Source organism: Labeo rohita, chromosome 12 (genome assembly GCF_022985175.1).
Source record: "Labeo rohita strain BAU-BD-2019 chromosome 12, IGBB_LRoh.1.0, whole genome shotgun sequence".
Lineage (NCBI taxonomy): Eukaryota > Metazoa > Chordata > Actinopteri > Cypriniformes > Cyprinidae > Labeo > Labeo rohita.
In genome coordinates, this window is record NC_066880.1 from 19557959 (window position 1) to 19584589 (window position 26631).

The 26631-nt window shown below is 35.8% G+C and overlaps 2 protein-coding genes and 1 pseudogene across 4 annotated transcripts; 1 reads left to right on the top strand and 2 right to left on the bottom strand.

The window, feature by feature from the left end:
* Positions 1-249: 249 nt before the first annotated feature.
* Positions 250-1812, top strand: LOC127174590 (interferon-induced protein with tetratricopeptide repeats 5-like; annotated as a pseudogene).
* Positions 1813-7463: 5651 nt separating this feature from the next.
* Positions 7464-14206, bottom strand: slc16a12b (solute carrier family 16 member 12b). Of its 2 annotated transcripts, XM_051124574.1 has the most exons (8): positions 14141-14206; positions 13852-14019; positions 12523-12771; positions 11036-11139; positions 9864-10007; positions 9180-9774; positions 8064-8323; positions 7464-7814 (listed from the first exon to the last, which is right to left on the bottom strand). In XM_051124574.1, the coding sequence occupies exons 3-8, from the start codon at positions 12630-12632 to the stop codon at positions 7582-7584; spliced, it is 1446 nt and encodes a 481-aa protein (XP_050980531.1). In that variant the 5' UTR covers positions 12633-12771; positions 13852-14019; positions 14141-14206; the 3' UTR covers positions 7464-7581. The 2 variants fall into 2 exon arrangements, with proteins under 2 accessions (XP_050980531.1, XP_050980530.1); XM_051124573.1 differs by lacking the exon at positions 14141-14206 and having other exon boundaries at positions 12523-12768; positions 13852-13977.
* Positions 14207-15156: 950 nt separating this feature from the next.
* Positions 15157-25609, bottom strand: pank1b (pantothenate kinase 1b). 2 transcript variants are annotated; one of them, XM_051124576.1, is made up of 7 exons: positions 25099-25609; positions 22877-23229; positions 22399-22652; positions 20485-20661; positions 20262-20385; positions 19728-19853; positions 15157-18262 (listed from the first exon to the last, which is right to left on the bottom strand). In XM_051124576.1, exons 1-7 carry the CDS (start codon positions 25358-25360, stop codon positions 18203-18205), a joined length of 1356 nt encoding a protein of 451 aa, XP_050980533.1. In that variant the 5' UTR covers positions 25361-25609; the 3' UTR covers positions 15157-18202. The 2 variants fall into 2 exon arrangements, with proteins under 2 accessions (XP_050980533.1, XP_050980534.1); XM_051124577.1 differs by lacking the exon at positions 25099-25609 and adding an exon at positions 24189-24344.
* Positions 25610-26631: the final 1022 nt, after the last annotated feature.

Sequence of the window (26631 nt, forward strand, 5' to 3'; positions counted from 1 at the left end):
CTATAAGCATTATAAAATTAAGAGTAGCATCGAAAAAAAAACTTATTTCGGCCCGAAGGACAGCATCACCAGAATTCACAAATCATGGAGAACGACATTCGGGATTATTTTCATGTTTATGACAGCGCGCTGTGTATTTATAGCCAAAAGAAATCTGAATATCAAACCGCAAACTATCTTTTGGCACCGCCAAAACCCCCGGGTGAACCGAATATGTCCCCTCGCAGTCCCCGAACCTGTTCAGAAAGAATGTCGCCGCGTAAATTCTTGTTTATGTAAATCTAAAAAAATGTCCTTTTTTTAGAACTAAATGACAAGCGATAGCAAAAAAGTTTGAAATCAACTCATGGAGACTTTCAGTTAAAATACATTAGCTATAATCTCGCTCGTCAAGTTTGTAAAGTGGCAGTGTTCAGCTGATTATACTCTGCTTATAGTAAAGCCTATTCATAGAACTAATTCTGTAATGCCGCTTTGGAACAATGTGTTTTGTTAAAAGCTGTACAGAAATAATCTGAACTGAGCTAAATATCTCAAACTTAATTATAACAAAGGCTTCGTAGGAAGAAGCATATAAGATTTGCTTTGGTCATTTTTTCCAATTTTAAGTGCCTTTGGATATGTCAAATTCCTACTTGGCGTCGAAGATGAAGCACTTGAACACCTTCTAAAGTCTGTGAAACTCATTAAAGAAAACCTCAGCGAGAATTGTGACAAGACTCTTATTGTCACCTATGTAAATTTAGCCTGGATAAACTACCACATGAAGAACTACACAAAGTGTGAAAGTTACCTGATGAAGCTTCAGAAGATAAATGAAACATATTCAACTGAGTCCTCATCTGTTCCAGAAGTGCCGCAGGTGTTTTTCAGAAGGCTGTGGAACTGGATCCAGAAAATAGCGAGTGGAACACTGGTTATGCCATTGCTCTGTATCGGATTGAAGCTGGTACGTCTTGCACTCTGGATTCACCTGCTATCAAGCAGCTAAAATAGGCAATTGAGATAAACCCAGATGATGATGTTCTGAGAGTTCTTCTTGGGCTCAAACTATTGTTATGTTCTAAGATGCTGAAGAATGAGTCTGAGAAGTTGGTTGAGACAGCCTTAAATGGATCTCCAGAACATCCACACGTCATGAGATATGTTGGAATGTTCTTCAGGGATTAAGGATCTCTAGACAGTGCCATTGAAATGCTTATTAAAGCATCTGAAATATCACCAAATTCATGCTTCATCCATCATCAGTTAGCAATGTGCTACAAGACCAAGAAAATCAATTTACAACGAGAAAATCTGAACAAAATTGAGATAGATAAGGCCCGTGATAAAAGCATTTACCATCTAGGAATGGCAACTTCCCAGAAAGTGTGCTTTATTTTTGCCATGTGTGAGCTCGCACTTCAGTATGGAGAGAAAAATTATCTGCAAAAGGCTGAGGAACTTTTTGACTCAACATTTAAGACAGCTACAGAGATGAATGAACTTCTGTAGTGCATTTAAACTATACTCAGTTCCAGCAGTACTGTAATAGATGCGAGGATTTAGCTATTCAGCACTACAAAACATGTTTGTCAATGGGTTCACATACCAAGGCCGGAACTAGAAGTGCTTGGAAACTGGTGAAAATTGCCAATGGACGTATCAAGCGTAACCCAGATGACTGGAAGGGAGATGAGATATTGGGATTCATTTATAAAAAAAAAGGGTAAGATATTCAATGACACAGAGGGTTATGCAGACACTTTAGCCAATGATGAGAATGAGAATGATGAATTCCTCAGTAATCTTGGTGAGCTTTTGTCTCAGTAAAATATATACTTTCTAAGAGGATATAAATAACAGGTATGTACGCATATAAACTTGTCCATAATATCATAAATGTTTATGAATTGGGGCTATTCTAAATGAGGGAGCGAGTTCCTTCAGTCGGTAATTTGCATTAACACCCCAAGCTTTGTCCATCTAAGGGAACTTTATGTCTCCTTCTTTTTTTTTTTTTTTTAGTGTGCACCGATTATGGATCATGATTTCTATGTGAAAACTTTGTACACAGAAATAAAAATAAGTGCTTAATGAAGAAGACACTATGTGTAACATATGACAATAGTTATTGTTATCTCTGAAGTTTTACTTTATAACTTACAGAGCTCTGATTTATTAAGCTGTTAAATTTAAAGTATATTGTGCATCTCTTTTGATCAGCTCTCTTAACAGAATGTAGGCCTATTAGAATCTTTCAAACCCATCGATGTTGCCAGATCTTTGTTCAAAAGGAGCATCTCTTTTATAGTTTAATGAAATGAAGGTGGTGTGCACTGAATGTCCTATATTATGTCTTTGGACATATATTTTACTTGTATGTTTTTCCTTTGTTATAGTTGTATTTGGGTGTATTTCTGTTTATCTTTTGACAAATTCTTATAATGGTAATTCTTATTTTTGAGCCTCTGCTGGTTGATTTGAATATCACTAAATGTATTTGGTGTTTCACAGAAGAATATAATACAGATTGGCATGACAGAATCTCATTTTTGGGTGAACTGTGGCTTTAAGTGCAATTACAGTTGCATTACTTCTAAACCTGTATTGCTTTGACAATACAAAAACAAAAATAAAAAAACTGCTTTTTGTGTGCATTGCGTTTTAGTCTTGATTCAAACTGATTTTTCAGTTCTACTTCATTTAATTCAAATTGATTTTCCAGTTGTGGTTCATCTGATTCATTTTAATTTTGCAGATGTACTTCATTTGTATGTCAAGTGTTACATCTTCTGATATATATTTTACTCATTTCTCTGTACTGGGATTTCAGTTTCCTTACCTCTTAACAAGTTCTTAATAAGGTCATTATTCTTTTTCATTTGAATGCCATTTTAATGCATATGGTGTAATGACCAGTTTCATAATGTGTCATTGTATAGGGCACACATTTGGATGTTTAAGCACAAATATAAGTGTTAGTATGTGAGCTTTAATTTTTAAAACATTAAACTTGTAATACTTTAACAATTAATGGTGGTTGCAGGAAAACACTAGACCTCATGAAAGAATTTTAATGTTGCTTAAAATTTCAGTAGATGTGTAATTATTTGTACGTAAGATTATTTGTAAGTATATCATTCTATATTTAGCTATATTGTTAGCTATATTTAGTTTGTTATTGTATCTTTATTGTATAATAGACATTGAATATTTAAACCTTTATATTAAAAACATTTTCATGAACTCGTCAGGGGTGAAAAAGGTGACAAACTAAACTACCCCCTTATATTGCTTATATCAGTTTAAACAATTAAATTCATTTGTTCCTTGGGCAGCCGTGGCCTAATGGTTAGAGAGTCAGACTTGTAACCCAAAGGTTGCAGGTTAGAGTCTCAGGATTGTTGGTGGGGGAAGTAAATTACCAGCATGTCCTCCACCCTCAATACCAAAACTAAGATGAGACCCTTGAGCAAAGCACTGAACCCGCAACTGCTCCACAACTTGTTTACTACTTAGCGTGTGTGTGTGTGTGTGCGCACTTGGATGGGTCAAATGCAGAGCACAAATTCCTAATATGGGTCAATACTTGGCCACATGTCACTTTGTTTCCTTCTTTTATTTAGTAACATATAAATATATCTTTAGAGTTTTATAATTCACTATCTTCCACCGGTTCACATTTACAAGTTTCTGTGTAAAAATAAGGGTCCATTTTTGGATTTGGTCTAAACAAAGAGCAAATTACTTAAAAAAAAGGCATATTAATTCTCTGCCAGCAGGCGGCGCTTTTCGCCAGCAATATAGTCCTTTCCCGTTAACCACAGTAAACAAAGCAGTGCAGTACCTGACTTTGAAACTTGCAGCTGATATTTAATCAATTAAACCATAGCCTTTTTAAGTGTAAGCTATATCTCAATTTACAAGTATATTTTGTTTTTCCAATGGAGCTCCACCTAAGTCTTCACCTCCCATTTCTACCTTGCTTCCTTCCCATGGTAGGCTCCCTGGTGAAAAAAACAGCATATGCTGGTAGGTATGTTTTGATGCTGGGATGCTGGTTAGGTAAGTTTTGGTGCTGGTTTAAGCTGGTCCTTTGCTGGTTTATGCTGGTCATGTTGCTGCACTATAAAACCCAATAGTTTACCTTACTTAGTTACAATTAGTTATCTTTACTTAGTTACTATACTTACTAGGTTTTATTAAGTTACAGCTACTTTCAAGGCAAATAAAACAATTTACTTACTTGCTTTGAGTGATGTTTACTTAAAATATCCAAGTATGCACAAAGAAACCAATGACATTAATAAACCAGTGAGAGGCAGCAGTGCACTAATACGTTGCTAATGTGCAACATAACAACAGAAGAAGAAGAAAAAGTTTTTGAGATGGGGCAATTTTTAGTAGACTTTTCACTCACATCTTTCTTTCACTACTTGAATTCACTCATTTCCCAAAGTCATCTTGAATGTTGAATTTTCAATACAACTGAAATATTTGAGAGAACATCACATAAGCTGACTTCATAAATTAATGTTGATTTTCCTGAAAAGTTATTATTATTATTATTTTTTTAAATACTCACCATTATAGTGAATAGTGTTACTTTTGGTTGGGCATTTGGAACTTTGTTTGTATTACTTTAGTATTCTTTCTATTGTTGCAACAATGCAACATGAAATCAAAGTTCTTTGATTTTGAAGAAAGAAAAGTAATAAATAGGTTGCTTTTAGAAGGTGACCTATATTCTAATTAAATCATTAGGTTGTGTATTTTTCATGTTATTAATGATATTTTACTGTTTTTCTTTTTTTTATAAACACCATAAGAAGCTTTTATCTGTGTTGATACAATCTTTTAATATTTGGGTTGATGTGCATGAGTCACACACAGACTTCAACATTCAGCATGTGAATCACAACAATGGTAACAACTCAATTTTATTTATTTTTATTAACTGTATCAATAACCATTATATGTGTTTTTTTTGTTTGTTTTTTGTTGTGCTACTACTGACACAAGACAGCAAATGAAATTGGCAAATACAAACAACAACAGTAAAGCAAAGCAACTGCATAATTTATTCATGTCGCAATGCACTCTGGGAGTCAGTGAGTAGCTATTAGAGGAATGGAGTAATTAGATAAATAAAAAGCATTAAGTAAATTCAACTTAAAATGGTTGTTAAAATGACTCTTATATTTAAGTAATGATTACTTCAAGTTTTCCAGTAAATGTTACTTAAATCTTTTAGGGCAACCAGTTTCCTTAAGTTTTTTAAGTAAATTCAACTTAACCGGGTTTAGAGTGTGGTCAAGGACCAGCATCAACCAGCAAAGGACCAGCATAAACCAGCTAAGAACCAGCATAAACCAGCAAAGGACCAGCTTAAACCAGCACCAAAACATACCTAACCAGCATCCCAGCATCAAAAAATACCTACCAGCATATGCTGGTTTTTTCACCAGGGCTACTACCGGCGCAGATATCAATAACTTCAGTTTCAGTTGTGGCTTGACAAGTTGAGGAGACAAATAGGTTGAAATGTGTATGATGTATCGGTTGTGTTAGAATGATGCGTTTCATACAAAATCTGGACAACCTTGGGATGTGTTAACGTGATTATTCATATATTGAGGTTTGGTGGGTCCATTCCTTTGGCAATGGGGAAAAAACACTACAGGTGACGTGACAGATGACCAGTGTTGGGGAAAGTTACTTTTAAAAGTAATGCATTACAATATTGCGTTACTCCCTAAAAAAGTAACTAACTACATTACTTAATTACTTTTTATGAAAAGTAATGCGTTCGCTTACTTTTGCATTCCTTTTTAAATCTGTGCAGGGCTTTTTTTTTTTTTTTTTTTTTTTGTAATATAAAAAAGTTATATTTTGGCAAATGCCCTTTCACACCAAAAGTGAAATGAATAAGCCTCAGGCTGAAGGAAAAGTAAATTCACCTCTGTACAGTGGAACGCAAAAAAAGAAGGTTCAACACATTTCAGTGTGTTGTAAAAAAAAAAAAGAAGTTTATCGAAGGTCAGCAGTTAAGACTTTGGTTAATAAAATGGGATTAAATACATAAAGGATATTTGTTATTTAACATTTAAGTACTGCAGGTTTGCGTCATATTCAGTTCCATTTCACTGTTTTTATTTATTTTGAGGAATACTGAATCCATTTTTTTTTTTTTTTTTTTTTTTTTTTTTGCGAGTGAGATTATTAATTCATGTTAACATTTATTTTAGAACTTCAGTAACATCTTACTCCCAATTTCTCAATAAATAGGAAAAAAAAAATCAATAGATGGCGTTATTTGAAAAAGTAACTCAGATATTTTACTATAAATTAAAAAGTAATGCGTTACTTTACTAGTTACTTAAAAAAATAATTTGATTACGTAACTGAAGTTACTTGTAATGGGTTACCTCCAACACTGCAGATGACTGGCAGATACCAGAGGCCGCTCCCACCATAGCTGACTGACATGAGCTCTTACCTCAGATCAGCTGTCACAGTCCGACCTCCATTGTTTCGATGCTGGAGCAGGGATGTAAGTTAAACAAGAATATCTCCAATTGAGGAATTGAATTATTGTGTTACTGGATGTAATAATGAACATAGTGGTTGTCATTTACTCCCAACATCTGAGCCACTGAAGATGCAGTGGATTACATTTGTTTGTGAAGGTAATGCGGTTCCCAATGTATATATCCGTCTATGTTCGCGCAAATTATTCATGATCCAGTTTTACTTACAGCAGAAGTGAGTATAAGGGGTTTTTTTTATGAATATTTGTGATCACCTTTCCTAATAATGTGCTAGTTAGCAAGTTTAGCGGCTAAACGCAGCTAAAGTATACAGGCTAGTCACTCCACATAAAGGAGAGGGGCGGGGCGAGCAGAGCTCATCTGCATTTAAAGGAACAATCCCCTTAGATTGGGATGATTTTCTTACCTGTTTTTTTACCTTTTGACAAGCTGACAGATTCTTCTGATGGTAATTATATATGACTATCTGCTGGTTGATTTGATTAGTAGCATGCATACAAACTTATATAAGCCTATATCTTGCGGATTTTACACTCTAGAAACTATTTGTCATCCAAAGAATCATTGAAGGACTACTTAGTAACAAACTTAGTGATCATAACAAAATACATAACTTGTCAAAAATGTCAGACTATGGCATGTACCCTTTATATCTGAATTTTACAGCTCAGATCTATCTAGAAATCATCACTGGCCTCTACTGACTTAAATAACATGCTAAAACTGGAGCTTTAGTTATCATAACATTCATTTGTAATTAAAGGAAAACTCAGACTGCTTACATATTACTATGAAATTTGAGAAATAGAAAAAATATAAACAAAGATATATACAATGAAAAACCTGATGTGTGTTTTTTAAAGCTTGCTAGTGTAGAACAGTAGTTTTACTGTTTTTTTTTTTTAGAACAGAAAGTCAATAAAAGCCAGGCACATGAAAACTTTTATAAACATACAACTCCTCTGTCAATTAAACATTATTACGGACTATATATATGCTAATAAAATTTGATTAAACAAACAACTAGACAAAAAAAGCTATACCAATGCTATGAAGTGATGGGTATAATTATCTTCAAGTCCTTTTTTTTAGAAGCATAATAGTCTACTTGTTTGCCTTCACATGACCCCAATTTTGAGTCTTTGCTCATTCTGTTCTTTTGGGTTCTCTGACATCGGCGAATGATGGCGACTGAGAACAGCAGGAGAGAACTGGAGATCAAAGCGAACCCGCTCAGAAAGAAAGTTGCCGTGTATGTCCCTGTGGTGTCTACCAACCAACCTTAAAAAAAATAATAATCACATGATTACCTTTTAATAGGGCACATTAATACGAAGTGACAGCTGTGGTTAATGTTTTTTTCTTCTTTTTATTAAAGAACATTCCAGTATTTTTTAATCTATTTTTTATGTACTGGATATAGGGCCAGGTGTTGATTACCAGAGAAAATAATAAATAACAACTCATCACTCATTACAATGAGAAATGAATGAAAAATATGATCAAACTAAAATACGTTGAGGCTCTTACCTCCAATGGGTGGGCTGACCAGATAGGGAACAGCGTGGAGAAAGTACACAACCCCAAGAGCTGAAGAGAGGTAGGTTGTCCCTACAACATCTGATGTTACTACAGGAATGAGGGCAACATAAGCACCATCAAAGTACCCATAGAGCACAGAGAAAGGTACCAGCAAGGCAAATGTGCGTAAGAGGGGGATAAAAAGACAACATAGTCCCTCCATTCCCACAGCAAACATGTAGCATATATTTCTGTATTTTTTCAGACACCTGGGAGAGATACAGAAAGTGTTAGTCAGCATGATCAAAGCAAACAATCAATAATCTTTGTCTGTTTTTCTAAAACCTGAGCATTTTTTAGCTTTGTAACCTCTATGAATCATTCATCAGACAAGAAACCATGACGCGCACTCTTGTAAATTTTAACTCTAAACTGACAGTTGGGTCAATGATAAATTAAGAAAATGATAACAAATTTGTTAACACTTTACAATAAGGTGTCATTTGTTAACATTAGTTAACAGTGTTGGGAAAAGTTACTTTTAAAAAAAGAAAGAAATGCGTTATGGAAAGTAATGCATTACGTTACTTTTGCAGTACTTTTAAATTCTGGGCAGGGCGTGCTTGTTTGTTTTTAATATAAAACGTTCTGTTTTTGGCAAAAAAGTAAATTCATGCACAGTAAAACACAGAAGAGGAAAGTTCAACGCTCTTCAGTAATTAAAAAAGAATGGCAAATGTTAGTTTAATATTTAATATTTATTTTGTTATTTATTTGTTATTAATATTATTTTCTTCCATTCTTTTATTTCATACTTCTAATGAAAACACAATGTCAGGACAGTTGTATCACCCTGTCATTGTTTGACTTGATGCCTTCCATAAAATATCAAAATTAATATAGGTAAATTTATGCAAAATTCATTGCATGAATATTAAGATATGGACAAAAAAGTGCCATGTCATTGACACAGTTTTTATTGGAAAACAAAACCTGAGCTTGGAAAAAAAATTGATCATTAGATCTTAAGAACAGAAGAAACAAACAACATGTGGCTCAGTCAATAAATTACCTATTCCTGTTTTTGACTGTAATGCAAAACTAACACATCACAAAACAACATACCTCCTGTCAGTGAGCCAGCCAAATGTAATGTTGCCAACAATGTCAATGACTCCGAGTATGGACATCAGGAAGGCAGCATGCTGATGACCGACACCTACATCCAGCGCGTATGGTACTAGGTATACAAACGGCAGACTACACCCACTGGCCAGCAGCAGGAAGGAGCCTGCCAGCACCAGGAAGTCAGGCATGAGCAAAAAGTGGTATTCGTGCATGGACTGAAGACAGCGCTGTTTAGCATCCACTTCTAATTTATCGTCCACAGCCTTCCCCGTAGGAACGCCGTTCACTGTAGATGGCTTAACACCATACTCGCACTCTGAATCCACCGGAAGAGGACAGGCCTCCTCTTCCTTTAGAATGATGGGCCGTAACAGAGCTCCACATACACACAGATTAGACACAAATCCCCCTAAAATAAGGAGGGCCCCCCGCCACGAGTAGTGCTCGATTAGCAGCTGCACTACTGGGGCCAGGATGAAGGTCCCGATGCCACTGCCAGACATGGCAATGCCATAGGCCAAAGCCTTCCTCTCGCAGAAATAGATACCGACCATGGCAATAGCTGGAGTGTAGCAAAGGGCAAAGCCAAGCCCTAAAAAAGAAGAGTATAAAATAAAACCACTACATACAAAGTGAAGACTAATCGGTCTGTAGGTCAGCGTTTTATTCTTAGGGTCTTACCAGTTAATACTCCCAGGGTAAGGTACAGATATTCCAGACTGGTGGCGAAGGAGCTGAGGACTAAACCTATGGAGGCCAGGAATCCTCCTAGTATTACAGCTACGCGACACGACAACCGATTCCCGATCAGGCTTCCGAGTGGAGCTGCAAAAGTAACGTGATTAAACATGTGGTGCAAATCTTATTGAGCAATACAGTATATATAATTTAAAAAGTCATAAAAATCATATTTGAATTAATATGTACTTTAAGCTGGGTTTCTATCCATGTCCACTACTATACATAATTTTTGGGGCCATTTTCTAATGTTTTCTAAGATTTTCTAAGATTTTCTTTGCAGAGAATATATATATATATATATATATATATATATATATATATGTGTGTGTGTATATAAATGGTGTATTTCTGAGAAAATGTAGAGATATTGCATACATATGCTCCAAAGGTGCATTAAAAAGGCAAAAAAGATACATTTGCCTTAGGTTAGATTTTTTTTTAATTCAGTAAGAAGGCATTAAATTATGGGAACACATTATGGGAATAAATTTATATCCACATCAAAAATGTCTAGTGACATGCTTCCAACCACTGATAGCAAAGATAGCCTTGTTTTATTGTTTTAAACGGCTGCTAATTTTTATTTAATATAACATTGTGCAATATCACATTACACAACGTTCATTAAAAGAAATACTTAACATTTTTATTTAAGAAAAGAGTTACAGTCGCAACAACAACATGTTGGATGTTCGAAAGCTTTAAATAATAACAGCATTTCTTACGTCGTTTGTTTACTAGTCAGCTGCCTAAAGATGGCCCTTCCTTAGCAATGCAGTTCTTAAGACTGCTGTCCTGTCAACAGCAGACAGCACTGGGTGTAAGGAAAGCAAACAGGCCTGTTTTTTTAGGTCAAGCTTGCGACACTGACGTGTCCTTTCAAGATGTTCGCTGTGTGTTGCTGACTTCAAGAGAACGATTTCAGCCTCCCACAGGCTGCAGGTCTTTCTTAGTGTCTTATGCAACATTATTGTCTCAGATGGGAAAAAACTGTCTAAACTAATCTAGAAAGGAGAATTTGTACCTAAATTCTGCTGATGAAATCTATTTTAGACCAGGCCAATAACGATAACTGTGATACGCTAATGCTGTCCAATACTATTATTACATACCACACAGCATGGTTGTGCAGTCCACTAATGAATGAATCCATGCCGTCCCAGAGTAATCTTTTGCAAAGTGCATCTGAAACTCAACGAAGAATATGGAGATGCATCTGGAAAAGAGAAAAAGACAACTCTGATCAGACAAAACACACACAACACACGTTTGTGGACTTTGAAAGACCATAATGTGACACTTTAAACTGACAACATGCTTCCAGTGCCATGCACAGCCAGTAACAATGAACAGCCGTGCGGATAGTGGGTGTCTGGATATGAAAGGCTGAGACGGGGTAATGAGGCACAATCCTCTGCAGTGCCTGTTTTGCACCTGAACAAACAAACTAGATCACCATGCAGGTCATTCGGGTCAGAGCACTCGGTATGGGTATGACAGCCAGCACCTCTCACATCTTCCGCCACTGAGACAGACGTGTCTGGCCATCAGCCAGTCCTTCAGTTCCACAGACAGTGAAAAAACCCAGTCAGCAAAGCCATGCTGCAAGCTCAAAGGGTAAAATCTTACTCTAGGCTTTGAATAACACACACATATGTGGATGATAAGAGCTTACAAAGGGGTTAAGGCCAAATATCCATAAGATAACGAAGAGGTTAAAAAGGCAATTTTTTTTTTATCCGAAGACCACTGGCTGCCCTTTAAGCTTTAAGAGAGTTTCATCATCTGGTACCTCTCTAGTTGATTATTACCACTTATCTCAACAGGACTTAAGAAATGGTCAAAAGAATCCTTGTTTAAGAGGTGAGAGGTCACATAAACACTTTTGTTCTCACCAGCCTGGTTGCAATTTCATCCCACCTACATCATTAGCAGATTTACAGACCTGTTCTTCAGGTTCTCGCCTTTCAAATCTTTCCATGTAAGGTGATGTACTCGAACATTACAATTGAACAATTAAATAATTACACGGCAGATGTAATCAGTACAGCACGTTCCTTGCCTGAGGGGAAAGTCAAATATTGCTGGATAGAACAGCTTATTCAAAGCAGTATGAAAGAAGGACTTTAACACTCTAAACATATTACAGAAATATCACAGATGTGTTAACATAACCGAAGCAGTGAAACACCTAAGAGTTGCAGGTCAGTAGATGTAAAGAAAAAACAACACTGTGTTATCTATATCCATGTGTGAAGGCCTGAAAGTTGTTTACAAAACCATCAAATGTAACCTGACCTCAAAGGCTGCTGCAGAAACACCAGATAGCGCTTGTCACTTTGTGAACCGGTGACTCATTCTAGGTAATTCTCAGCCTGGAATGAACTAAATATAGTTGTGTCTCACGTACTGCACTAAACAAAAGTACTATTTAACAGGTTAAACCCATTTGAGAAACAAAGTCTAACATTTTAAAGAGAGACAGAGATTTGACGTTATCAAACATCTAGTTACACACCTCCTATCGATGAAGTTATCTTAAAACTGTTCTTGTTCTAAACAGGTAAGAACATCAGCCTACGCCCTCCAAACATCTTACCTTGTAACAGCTCTTGTACAAACAGTAACCACAAAGCAGCCAGCTACGATCATCCATCCCCACCCTCCATCAGGAGGAAGGACCCCTCCTTTCTTCTTTTCCTGAGCCATGGAGTCTGTCCTTCCCACCGCTTTTATTTCCCTCAAGATCCAAAACTCCCAGTCCCATACACACGATGCACCTCTCTGCTGCCACACACACTGGTCATGGAATTCCTTCTGCAGATGTGAGGCCCGGTCAGTGACTCTGCTGAGCGCAAGATGACACACACAGCAAAACAGGCAGGAATAAGTAACAAGCTCAGCTAAAATGATTAACAGGCACGATGGGTGATGCACAAATTCTGGAAGAAAATGCGACATCTTACAGGGTTTGGGGCTCCTTTTTGTTCTAACAAATGATTCACAGTGAAAAGTGAAATGATGCATGACTGCATTCATGGGAAGAGTTTATGAGAGAGCGCCCAGTCAAGCTGACAGGTTGCCATATTAACTCGAGACCCTGCAGTCTGCCTGCCTGACCCTTCTACCCTTTTGACCCCTTTTTCCCAATTAAAAAGCTGCTTTTTTTCTTCTTTCTAAATACCATTTAGTTTTTGGTATCCTAAAATATACCTATATCTATTAAAATAAGTGATAGTGGTGTGGAAAACGACATGCATTCTCTAGAGCCAAAAGAGGGCTACAGTAAAAACAATAAAATGTGACCATGTACACATTGCACACTGTCAAGATAAGATGATACAGCTTTTTGTCCCATTATTATGCAACTGAACGTATACTGTAGTTTATGGCTTTTCTAATCTTGATATCAGTCGACTGTGAGAACAGTCCCAGTTACACTTAATGCAGCATGAAAAACAGACATCACCTCAACAGATTTCTTTGAAATTAGGCGCGTCTAATTGTCTAACTGTTGATTTCTGGGATTATTTACTCTCCTCTTCCTATATTCAAAGTGTGCCTTGTCAGTATATAGCACATTATATGTGTGTAAATGTCTAAAATCTTATTATTAATGTTAGTATTACACATTTACATTTTGCACCTGAAAATCTCAGTTTAGATCTTAGAGAGTTGTTTTAGCAGATAGCAAATATTAAAACCCAACTTATTATTATCATTATTATGAGATATATTCTTTGTCTTTAAAATAATCCGTCAAATCGTAACATTCCTTCTAATAATAATAACGTATGAAAACTGAGTAAGAAAACTGTTTTAATGTTTTACTTTTAATGAAGGAACATAAATTCACCAGTGCACGTGATTCGCTTGTTGAAACCAGATGTTTAAGGAACTTCTCAAAGTGTTAAATAAAAGCACTTACCATTTTACAAAACAACCACAAACACGGTCCAGACTTTCCCCATCCAACTCCTCTGCAATCGCATGAGCAGGTCCCGATGTTTGAAACTCTTCTGCACATTCGTTTAATTGAGTTGGTACAGGATGTCCATCAACATCCTGCGGCTTCCACCAGTGAACAAGTTTGCAGCTGTCGGAACATAAAGACCCGGGGACATTAACATGTTTAGACGTGCAAGCTGTGAACCTATTTACCTCTCTTTTCACTCCCCCTGCACGTGAGAAGAAAAATGCAAGCAAATGCAAGTAACCTTATGTATGTATGACAGGGTATGACAGTTTCCTTCTCTTGCAAAACTGACTGCTTGGGAGTTGCCCTAGTTTCATTTGCAGTCGAGGAACAACGTCAGAGTTTACAAACGTGCTCAGCATACTGCAATTTATCATTTCATACGTACCATCTATCAGGCAAATCAAACTGTTATTAATAGCTAGTAAATAAATTTAGAAGTAACAATTCAGACGACACGTAAGGGGTACTGTACACGATTTTTCGAAATTTAGATTATTGGTATACATTTTACAAGGAAATACTATTTAAGTCTTTATTGGTAATTATTTGTGTGAAAACTGTTTCATGTGAATACTATTTTTTTAGTGTAGGAAATATCGAACAACTGGATTCCCTGGGTGACCAAAACAACAACAACAACAAAAACAAGCTGGCTTTCAAACATCAACAAATATCTCCATTTGTGTTTCAGAGATGAGTTAAAGTCTTATGGGTTTTGAATGACAGTAGAAAACTAATGACAGCATTTTTATTTATTTATATTTATTTTTACTATCCAATTAAGTATTCTAGATATATAATCCTTTTTTAAACGTGACTATTACGTTTTAATTGGGTAGCAACAATTTGCTATTGCTTTGCTACCAACATCTTATCGTCTTCTTCTAAATTCTATAGGGATCTGTGATTTATACTGTAACTAGATAAACAACTAGTATCATTTTTCTAGCACAAATTGAATAAACACGAGTAGGGCCTACCTTCTTTATAATACTTTTCTCCATGGATTGCCAATGCAATTTGTTTCTGGTAACAGCTGAATAGTTGCATGTCAGAATTGGGTAGCTGAATACAATTTTGCATGATAAAATTGACTAGTATGAAATGAAGGGGAATAAGTACTCTTATATTATGAATTAAATAGTATGTACTGATAGATGCAATGTCTCTCTTTTCATCTTTGTGAATATGCAGTAAACTAGTTGATTTTTGGATGAAAAGAAGGAAAGTGAAATGAAACGCCATAACAGTAAACCAATTTCCATAATTAACACATTTAATACATATTTACAAAATAGTTTATTGACAAATGAAGTTAGCTTTTCACATGTTAACTCAAAACCAATATAAAAACTTCTTAGTGACATGTTAGAGCCAGTAATGTGATTTCTTCATTCCCTAGGAGGCAAAAGTAAATCATGAATTCCTCTATGACCAACATCATAAGAAATAGACTTAAAATTTCTGTAGTGATACTGTTTGAGATTCATATGATTGCCTGAACACTGAATAAACTTAACTGTGGAATTATACATACTCACTCAGATCACATAAATTTGACAAGTTCGTCAGGAGACTGTCATTGATGAGAGGCATAAGCAAGGAAAATGAACATCTAATTATCTAAAGCGAGACGATTTATCAAGACACAATTTAGCTCTAGAAAAAGCTTAAAATTCAGCTGTATTGGCGTTTCAGCATTTCTAATTTAGAACATGCTTCCTGAAAACTGGGCTTAAAACATGTACAGTTTGGGACAGACAGAATACATATATGAAAGCAGAGAAATGTTTCATACAATTGAACATATAGCGCAAATGAAATGAACAAGCGCTAGCATAGGATCCAAGCGTTATGCTGGTTTACAAGAACAAAACCTGACAGACAGGCAATTCGACTACATTAGATAGAGCGATCCATCCAAGCGCCTAAAGAAAAGACACACCTGTTCAGAAATCGCTCACATGCTTTGCATTGTTAAAATACAATGTATCGACACAAGCATTCAGTCTGCTGTGGCATAGGTAAAGCAATACCCCCCCCCAAAAAAACAGAAACACCTCAAATATACTGTTAAGGATTAATGTATACAGTGACATCTGGATTTAGCATTAGCAACAATACAGAGGATACAGAGATAAAGCCTTGTCTCTATCAGTAAAAGGCACCCTGTAACACTTGGAAGTTACTTTTGTGGCTCAGAGATGTTGGGGTGCCATAGTGCATAATCCAGACATCCAAAGACAAAATGGCACCCCACTGCATAAGGCAATTCTAAGGATGAGCGTAGGAAGTAAAGCATGAATCAACAGACAGAAGGAACAGATGTAGAGGCAGTGTGGCTAATGCGCTGTTATAGATGTTACCAGCAGCTAAAAGACACATTTATGTCAGCACAGGTCTGTTGTTGAGCTACAGTAGCTGATGAACATGTAATAGGTTCAGTACACTCACATTAGGTGATTACTGTTGACACAAATAACAGAATCCTCTAACAGAAATTGCATCATGATAATATTCTTCATATTACTTCCTTTTATGAGTTTTGGTTTTGCTTGCATTTATGATGATCAAAAAAAAAAACAAAAAAACAAAACAAAATGCAAGCCTGAAAACTGCTAATTTTCTCAGTGCTGTTAAAAAAGTACTGAAAGTTTTTAGTTCATATTTACAGTGTCAAATCAAAATGAGAAAATGAAATTGGTAGAAATGTAATTGCTATAATGCTGTGGCTCAAAGAGAGAGAAAGCAATACATTTTATCTTAGAAGTGCTTATGTTTCTGATCTTCTGATCATATTTAGACAGATTTTAGTGACAGGAATAACCTTTTTGAAATTTCTGATTCCAGCTTTAGGATCACACGTTTAAAATACATCTGGTTCTGAACAACAACCAGGAGTGTTCACAGTCAGACCAAGTTGTCCAATATTAATAGAGTTAAAAGGTACTTAGGCATATAGTTAGAGATTCTCATGTTGATACATGAGAAAAAAGGCAAAATCTTTTCAGTAATAGATGATGTTGAGGCTGAAAATGTTTAAAGGATGAAGGCATTTGCGAGGAGGTTTGACAGTACATATACGTCTTGGTTAGCAGTCTCAAATGAAATTTAAGACATCACTGCATAATGGCATGAATGTGACGAGATGGTTTGTGCAAATGTTAAATTAAATAAAAACAAAACAACAAAACATTACACACTACAGTGTCTATTCACAGGGTAAACTGTTAACACATTCAGACCAGAGAAATCTCAGCATTTGGGACTGCAAAACTGAATAAAAGTCATTATCACCGTAAAAAAGGACTAACTATACTGTATGTAGTGAACTATGAGAATTCTCCTTCTGATGAAGATACTGATTTCCAGTCAATATATGCAGTTTGGTCCCAACACGATCAGTGTCAGCTCAGGTGCATATGTTCTCTGTTCATTAGACAGACCAGTTAAAAGGAGGTAAAGATCTATTAGACACTACAGCTACTTATGTCAACAATCCACTAATCATACAATGCCCAATGTAGATAAAAGAGATCTACCTGACAACATTTTGCCAATTCTGTAAAAGTGTTCAAATAAAAGATTTATCTAATTGAAAAGTACTGAAATTCAGTTGGTATTTGATGTATTATTATAAAAAAATGTTAGAATTATGAATTTGGACTTATGTTTTAGCATCCAAAATGACTTTAAAGTTTAATAATACAACTTAGCATTTTTAACATAACACAGATATTATAAATGCTTGTATGTGACTGGACCCAGGAGAGTAAAGTCTCGCATAAATGGACTGCTCATCTATAACTATAAATCTGATTTGTAGTTCAAAGCATTATTTTTTCAGAGGGCACTGGGGAAGGATTTTTTTTTATACAGCAGGTTGTTCCACTAATACACAATTTACTCACCTCCAGACCTCTTCCATATGTTACGATTGGTTTCATAAAGCTCACAAACAGGGAGTAGAGGGAGTATACAAGCATTAGTGTCCTAAATCATTTTTCCCTCAAATCATCAATACACGGCAGAGGCAAAGCTGTGCTGGGATTATGGCAACGGTGACAAGGAACAGTTAGCGCGAGGTGCCACTCATCACACACTGAAAACGGTGTGCTGTTGCATCACAACCTCTTGATCACCTGCTCATGTCACGAGCATAGAAGGGCCAGCGTGTAGATGATTTGAAGAGAAATGGAAACTTGTCACATTATTAAATGGCTTTTCCTTATTAGGGGATGTGGCTTTCCTGAAATCTTACAGCAGCTTCTGGTTTGAAGTTTGGGGTTTCCTCAGTGTCTCAGGAGTCTTCCGTCATCTTCAGTAGCTCTAGGAAGGCACCAACAGCTCCAAAATAACCCTGCAGTAAAGAAGCAGAGCATTTTATTATATTTCCATACATGCTCATTTCATATGATATGATGGCATTTGTTGAGGCCTATAATGAGCAATCTACTGCTCAGATATTTTTGCAAAAGTATTCATACCCCTTCATTTTTTTTTTTTTTCATGTTTTGTTACGTTGCTGCCTTAGGTTAAACTGCTTTACATTACTTTTTTCCCCACATCAATCTACACTCCATACACCATAATGACAAAGCAAAAACAGAACTGTCACAGCTTCATAAATTTATTAAAAATAAAAGACTAAAATAAGTACACTGCATAAGTAACCTTTTCAGCCTCACGTCTTTTTGGTTATGATGCAACAAGCTTTGCACATCAGCATTTGACACTTATCTGCCATTCTTCTCCTCACCTCTTCATCTCTCAACCTCTGTCAGCTTGGATGGGGGTTGGGAGATATTTTCAGGTTTTTCCAGAAATACACACAAGCGGTATGAATACTTTCGAAAGGCACTGTGTATGTATATGTATGTGTATGTGTGTGTGTGTGTGTCTGTGTGTGTGTGTGCGTCTATACATTTATATATAAAATAGTAATTTTAAACTGTAATAATAATAATAATTCACAATTTTACTCTTTGATCAAATAAATGCAGACTTGATACGCATAAAAGATACTTGAAAACATTAAATAAAAAAAAAAAGCGATCCTAAACTTTTTTTCCTAAAACATTTTTTTTTACAAAATGTACACAACATAGCTGAATTTTTTAAATTTTAAATAATTTTAATTCAAATAATAATTTCTAATTCGTAATTTCAAATAAATTCAGAATATTTGACAACAGAAATCAACATTATCCATTGAACTGACACAAGGGGGAGCTAAAAATTCTGTTAATCTGCAAAGTGATCATGCAGTGACATTGACTGATCATCACAGGGGAGGAAAAACTTGTATAAACTGTACTTACACCTTGTTTATTTCTTGTTTATTATAGACCTATAAGTAACTTGCATCTGTTGTCACTTTTTATTTTAATTGTTTATAAATCATCATACAACAGGTGCTCATTTTCATCTTACTCCCTAATATTTACATCCTCACATTCATCTTCACAAACACCTTGTACAATAACACACCACAATCTTTTCTGGTCCCATTAATATTTCTGTATCTAACTAAAAGCCACAAAACTAAAATTTTGATTTTGTTTGCAGTTTAAAAGCAAGTAATTGTAATTTTGTTAATATTGCCATCATTTATATAAACGTGTATTAAAACATCAATGATATGGGTGCGTTTACTGGGAGATGCCAATCATTTTTAAAAGCCATATACTTGCTGATAAATAAATATATTGACTATAAAAAAGGTTATGGTCCAAGTCCAAACAAACATAATTAATGGACAAACAAAACTGATCCAACTAATTCTAGCATTGGCAAGGAATTACAAGTGATAAAAAAAGACTTACTTCATGTTCTAAGAAAAGGGCTTTCAACTGTCCGTTAGACCAGAAGTCCATGGCATAGGCTAGCAGCTTAGTTGATATTGTATTGATCCGAAGGAAATTCCCAACAAAAACCACTCTATCGATATTCTGAAGAAAATTAAAAGAAAAACAGATGGTAAGGATAAACAGTAATATTGCTCTATGTTAATTCTGAAGAAGAGAAAAAAAGCCAACACATTCCACTTTTTCTTGACTTTTATACCACAGTATTTTAGGAGAAATTGTGGCTGTTCAGTGTGCTGTGATAGCCCTGTACAATGCTGCTTGATCTCCAAGCCACAAGACAACACTGTAAAGAAGCTCATAGCACACAGAATTTATGGTCATCCTTAGCCTCATGGACTTGGTCTATTTATTTTTTATATGTCTCACAGGGTAATGACCACTGAATTTAACGTAATCTATGTAATCTGAACAAAAACCAATCAATGTGCCTGTAAAAAGTTCTTAAACAAAATAGATGAGCTTTTGAATTAAAAGAAAATGTTTTCAAACCTCGTTGACTGCACACATGCGGGCGATGGAACCGATGTTGTTAGTGATGGTGACTAGAGTGGCCCTGGCCAGGTCCTCTTTACTTATACTATCACGTTTCTCCTTGCTCATCATATGACCAAAACTAACAAATTAAAGGAAAAAAAAAAAAGAACTTGAAGATCTTCTTTAAATCACAAAAGTAATAATATTTACATACAAACGATGGCAAATCTGTCTATACCTGGATGCAACGGCAGAACCCTGGAGACCGAAGCGTTCATAATCGCCTCCATAAATGTCCTTCACGAGTTTGTCCACATTTGTGCTGTCCCCTTTAGCCGCCATCTCTAAGGCCTCCTCAAATGTCTCACAGCCAGTCAGCAAACAACACAGGCCTAGAAATGTACCACCTCCTAAACTGAATCACAAGTAATGAAGCAAATAAATGCTGGTGTATTTAAAAAAGAAGTTCACTTTCAGAACAAAAATTTACAGATAATTTACTCATCCCCTTGTCATGCAAGATGTTCATGTCTTCCTTTCTTCAGAAATTATGTTTTTTGAGGAAAACATTTCAGGATTTCTCTCCATATAGTGGATTTCTGTGGTGCCTCTGTGTTTGATCTTCCAAAATGCAGTTTAAATGCAGCTTCAAAAGACTCTAAACAATCCCAGCCGAGGAAAAAAGGTCTTATCTAGCAAAACGATCAGTTTTTTTCTAAAAAAAAAACAAATTGACAATTTATATACTTTTCGACCTCAAATGCTTGTCTTGTCTAGTGTAAACTCTGTGTATGTCATGAACTGGAAGTTAGGGTAGGTTGAAAAACTCCCATCTCATTTTCTCCTCGAACTTTAAAATCATCCTACATCGTTGCAGAAATGTTTACAAAGTGAACATGCAAAGAAAATCAAACACCCTTTACAAAAAAAGGTAAAACAGCGATGTAGGACGATTTTGAAGTTGGAGAAGAAAACGAGATGGGAGTTTTTTGACCTAACTATGAGGAACGAGCATTTGAGGTTAAAAAGTACTTTTTTTTTTTTTTAGAAAATACTGATCGTTTTGCTAGATAAGACCATTCTTCCTCGGCTGAGATCATTTAGAGCCCTTTAAAGCTGCATTTAAACTGCATTTTGGAAGTTCAATCTCAGGGGCACTATGGAAGTCCACTATATGGAGAGAAATCCTGAAATGTTTTCTCAAAAAACATAATTTCTTATTATGTTTTATTTCTTATGATTCTTATTATTACGACTGAAGAAAGAAAGACATGAACATCTTGGATGACAAGGGGGTGAGTAAATAATTAGTAATTTTTTGTTCTGCAAGTGAACTTCTCCTTTAGACAAAGTTGCATAACTTTAGGTAGATTAGAGATCTTGTTTCCACAACATTTAACAATTTTAATCCTCCGCCCCAAAAAAAGAAATAAAAAAAAAATAAGTCATAATTTTTACTTTACAGTTGCAGTTCTACAGAACTTTAGGCTCTTTATCACCATCTGTTGTTGAAACATAGAAATTGCAAGTTGTTGTAGAATACTTTTTAGGGTTTTTTTGTAAGTTGCTCTTTGGTAAGGAGACCACACCACACGAAAGAAAAATAGACTGTGGCCACAAATCAAAAATTTCTTCCTATGAATTATTCATGGCCACATTTTATAAATGCTTTGCTTTGTTTAGTTAAATTGTGGCCACAATATACTAACTTGTTTCCTCATTTTAGTTACATCATGGCCACATAATTTATTAGTTCACTCATTGTAATTTAGTTTAAAAAAATTAGGTCACATTTAATTAAAAAGGCGAATAATTTAATACAACGCTGCCCTGATTTAACTAAAATGATAAAACAGATTTTTAAGTTGTGCCAACAAATTCTTATGGCCACAATATATTTTTTCCCCGCATGTCATGTGCAGCACTCGGCACTTTGGCAATTCTCTTCTGCATTAATAAACCATAAGGTTTGAGCTATATCTATGGTCCTTTGATAACATATCTAATAAATGTATCATCTGGTCTGCCGCTGTAGTAGCCAGATCTTTTCTTTGCTTATGTACATGGATGTATAGAGGCAAGGACCAAGGGCATAACCCTGAAATTAACCTATTTGCTTACCTACAAGAAAAATCATGAAGCCAAAATTTACCTGGTGCCTGTGACTCGCTTGTAATCATCCTTGGAGTAAACAGCCAGGATGCTAACCCCCGAGCCAATGTTTACCAGCAACATAGGGAAGGGGTTCTCCAGGCTAAATGGCCTCTTGACACAGTTTTCAGGGTCAGAGGGATTTTGGAAAAAATAACACTCAGGATGACCATTGAACCCGACTGAGTCAACGTAGAGCAGACCTTGAATAAGGCAGTCCAGTTCATCCAGCTTCTGCAGCTCCAAACCAGCCACCTGCAGGTAAAAGTAAATGCACAATCATAAATGTGACAGTCATAGCTTAAAGATCACCATTTGTTGTCCTGATAACAGTAATATGATAAGTGGCAGTAAGATAACAAGACTTTACAGTATGTCGACAAAATACTAGCTTGCTACGGATTAACATATTTTTTTTACCTTTAATCAAACAGAATAAATTCCATTACTATGTCGCCATTCCTCTGTGGATCACATACCGTTCTGAAGTCGTCTTCAAACTTGTATGCGCCCCCACCCGTGGCGCACAGTGTGGTGTGCAGACTGGAGAAGTTCTTGTCTCTGCCCATTTGGATGAAGCGGTGCATGTCTTGCGTGGGGAACCGAATGAAGTGCAAGTTGCCTTTCCGGCCACACATGGTGAGGTTCTTCAACTCAAGGTGAACATCACGGATACCTGTGTTTCCGTAGGCCACATTGGAGGTCAGATATCGGCGGATGCTCTTCAGGCTCTCCACTTCCTCTTGTTCTTCTTCAGCCGTTATGTCCTTGGGCTCAAAGTAAACCAGCTTTACCAGGGTGCCTCCGATATCCATTCCAAACCATGGAAAAGCTGGAAAAAATATCAAGTTTTAGAAAGGGAAATTTTGCTATTCTTTCTTAACAAACATAACCTTCATCTTTCTGTGTGGTATTAATGGATGTGAAAGAAATAGGTGTGGAAACAAAACAAACAAAAAAATAAATAATAATAATAAAATAAAATATAGTACTTAAATGACTTTTTGGCATTTTTTAATATTTTAGTGTATTAAGTATATTAATGAATACTGTCTGATATGATCGCCTTGATAGGGGGGATTTTTTTCTATTCACACTACAGCTTGTGGGCCCCTTTGTTGCCATGGTAACTGTGGTTTCAAAGAGATTGCCTGGCAATTCTGAGAAACATCCTGTCTTCAAAATAAAAGTTACACATCAGGTGCACATTATCTGTCTAGCATACAATATAATCTCTTGGTAAAAAACATTTAGGTCGTACTGATACAATCTCAGTATTTTTTTTTTTTTACAGTAACCTTAGTGAATCAGTAAAATATCTTTGCAACGTTTGGGAGAAAACACTTTCTTATGTCATTGATTAGTTAAGGGAGTCTGCGTTTAGATCGGTGATAATAATGCAGCTGGCAGACGTACATGTAGGCAAAAGGTGTGTGTACTCCTTGTCTCAGAGAGCAAAGTACTCCAAAGCCACCAAGAACACAGTGACTTTACAGCAGTTAATGAACAAAAAAGTAAAGCTACAGCAGTTTACAGCCAACAACCCAAAATGCAGTAAAGCAATGGAATACATATTTAACATTTCTTTTAATGTATAAAAACAATACTTCAAATAAATAATGAATAACTATAAATACTTTTTGGAGTGTGCAATTACTTTAGCTACTTGACTGACAGTAGACTGAAAAAAGATGCCGAATAATCAATACCAACAAAACGGAATCACTTCAAGATTTTATATCGTGTAGTGCTTTTATTGATTCATCAATATTACGCAGGACCTTAACTTACCTGGCTTCTTCACAATTAATTTCATACTGCAGGTGAGACAGATTATGAAGACAGCAATATGAAGCACGAGGCGATCTAATCAGAGTATGTATATGTAAATGCTGCTGGCAGAAGAACAAATGTCCTCAGGTCACTTGGCAGGTGTGCTATTGCCTTTTTATGTTAATTACACGAGTACTGTAAGGTCTGCCCAGTTCGATTTCCCCACCCCTTTATATGATCCTTTCCTCTCATTGGTTGAAATCGCATGTCCTTCATATCTGGCGTGTTTTGGTCACACCCTCATTTTCCGATCTGGCCAATGAAATCCGCACAGCTAACATCACATTGATTTCACAACACTAAATAACCCGGTGTTTCAAAACAAATGAACCTCTTAATACAGGCAAGTTTGAAATGTATTAACAGTTCAAGCGTTTTCAATGTTAAATACATATCTTAACTTATTTTTAATTGCAAGCAAAGGACAGTTAAATAAAACACAAAAAGAAAAAAAAAAGGTTCACTTCCGGGACTTCATGACACCAAAAAATCTCATCTTTCACGCTCTTGATACAAATATGAATAAGAGCGAAATGCGGGGGAAAAAACAGATTCTTCAGTACAAACACTGACCAAACAGTTAGTAAATAAAATGGAATTTGTAATTATACAGTGGGATAACCGTTATTCATAATGACAAACGGAAAACGAATGTATAAAATAATGTCTGACAAGATTATTGTACAAAAGAAAAATAAATAAATAAAAGCAAATTTCAAAGCGCTGGAATCGTTTCTTTAGCTGGATAAATTATGGATCTTTTTAAATAAAACTTATCCCAAAATAGCCATTTACAGTATGTTGTGCTAATTGTCATTGTTCAATTTGAGTAACATTGCCAAAAAATCATGAAATACTGAAAACTTACGCGGTCTGTTCTTCTTTCCCGAATCCACGCGTCTTCGGAGTCTGCAGCGCTTCGCAGGCGAACCATTGTTGTGTACATCCTGATGAAGATGGTGGAAATTTTCAATACCATTATGGCCACCGCTACTGTCACTAGCACCCAGACCACCTCCGTTAGATGAAATACACTCCCCGTTATCGGACTGTAGGGTGTGAAATCCGTTTACTAAACCGTTCGTGTAGTGCGTCGTTCCGTTTTGATCGGATGTTTCAGCATTTTCCATTATTTTACGCAGCAAATATGAACGCTCGGAAGACAGACAGATGCGTAACGACTCGACGTTTCGAAGGCGCTTTGAAATTTACAATTGTTTTATCAGTGTTCTATATAAATGCTGATGTGTTGTAAAGAGATGAAGACAGTAGACAGGTCTTCAACATCTTATTTGAGGTCACTGTCGGTCATTTCTTCTTTACACGCTGTATGGCTGTTTCCGAGTCAAACAGCCGGTATATGCGACGTCACTAAGGAAAATGCCTCCACTCCCTCTTGCTGAAACGTCATGTTTCAGAGCCGCCTACTTATGACATACCAGGCTACTCACTATTGCAGTTTCTTACTATTTAAAAGCGTTCGCGTTACCTAAATAAGTTTAAGTAATATTTAAGGAAGTCTTCTTCAAATGCCACTTTAAAAGAAAAGTGAAAAAAAGAGTGAATATTAGACCGAATGTTGTCTCAACTGCACAACTCACGTGGACTTGGGCATAGCTTACCTGTTTGACAAAAAAAGAGTGTATTCATAAGGAATGAAAGAATACACTTTGTGTTGTCAAACCAGTTATTAGAAACAATATAACGTAATACGTGGGTAAGAAGAAAAAACAAACATACAGCACTGGCAGACAATGTACACCATTTTAATAAATGTGTGAAGAGTTGTTTATAGAGTTGTTTTTTTAATTATATTCAGAGCAAGATTTTCTGCATCTTCTGCATCAATCATGATGACTGTTATTTCTAATGGGTGGAAAAATTGTTCAAGTGCCAACCACAGCAAAGTTTGTAAACTTTACATGGACATCAGTGTTGTTATTGGCCTCCACCATACAGTTTAACTCAGTTTACTGACTATTATTCTCCACAGTTTATGAAGCATGCAAACAATTATGTAATTTCAAATGACACTTGCCAATACAGTTCACAATGGAAAAAAACAACAACAAAACAAAACAAAGGAGTGTACAGTGTTGGGGGTAACGCATTACAAGTAACGCAAGTTACGTAATCAGATTACTTTTTTTCAAGTAACTAGCAAAGTAACGCATTATTTTTTAATTTACAAAAAATATGAGTTACACTCTTATAAATAAAGGTGCTTCATGATGTCATAGACAAATATTTTTTGTCTAAATGGTTCCATAAACAACCTTTAACATCTGAAGATCCTTTCTGTTTCACAAAAACGGTTATGGAAGAACGGTTATGGTTATGGATGAAGGAACTTCAGATTATAAAAAGGTAAAGAGATGGTTCTTTAAAGAACCTTTGACTG

What these genes read in the sequence shown, in the direction of transcription:
- slc16a12b (XM_051124574.1), bottom strand. Translation starts at nt 12,632, where the DNA reads ATGGCTCAGGAAAAGAAGAAAGGAGGGGTCCTTCCTCCTGATGGAGGG. An exon ending in TGTACAAGAGCTGTTACAAG is followed by an intron (nt 11,140 to 12,522) that starts GTAAGATGTTTG and finishes TCTCTTTTCCAG; the next exon opens with ATGCATCTCCATATTCTTCG. An exon ending in TACCCTGGGAGTATTAACTG is followed by an intron (nt 9,775 to 9,863) that starts GTAAGACCCTAA and finishes CTTCTTTTTTAG; the next exon opens with GGCTTGGCTTTGCCCTTTGC.
- pank1b (XM_051124576.1), bottom strand. Translation starts at nt 25,360, where the DNA reads ATGGAAAATGCTGAAACATCCGATCAAAACGGAACGACGCACTACACG. An exon ending in TTGAAGACGACTTCAGAACG is followed by an intron (nt 22,653 to 22,876) that starts GTATGTGATCCA and finishes TTTTACCTGCAG; the next exon opens with GTGGCTGGTTTGGAGCTGCA. An exon ending in CCCTTTTCTTAGAACATGAA is followed by an intron (nt 18,263 to 19,727) that starts GTAAGTCTTTTT and finishes TCTTTACTGCAG; the next exon opens with GGTTATTTTGGAGCTGTTGG.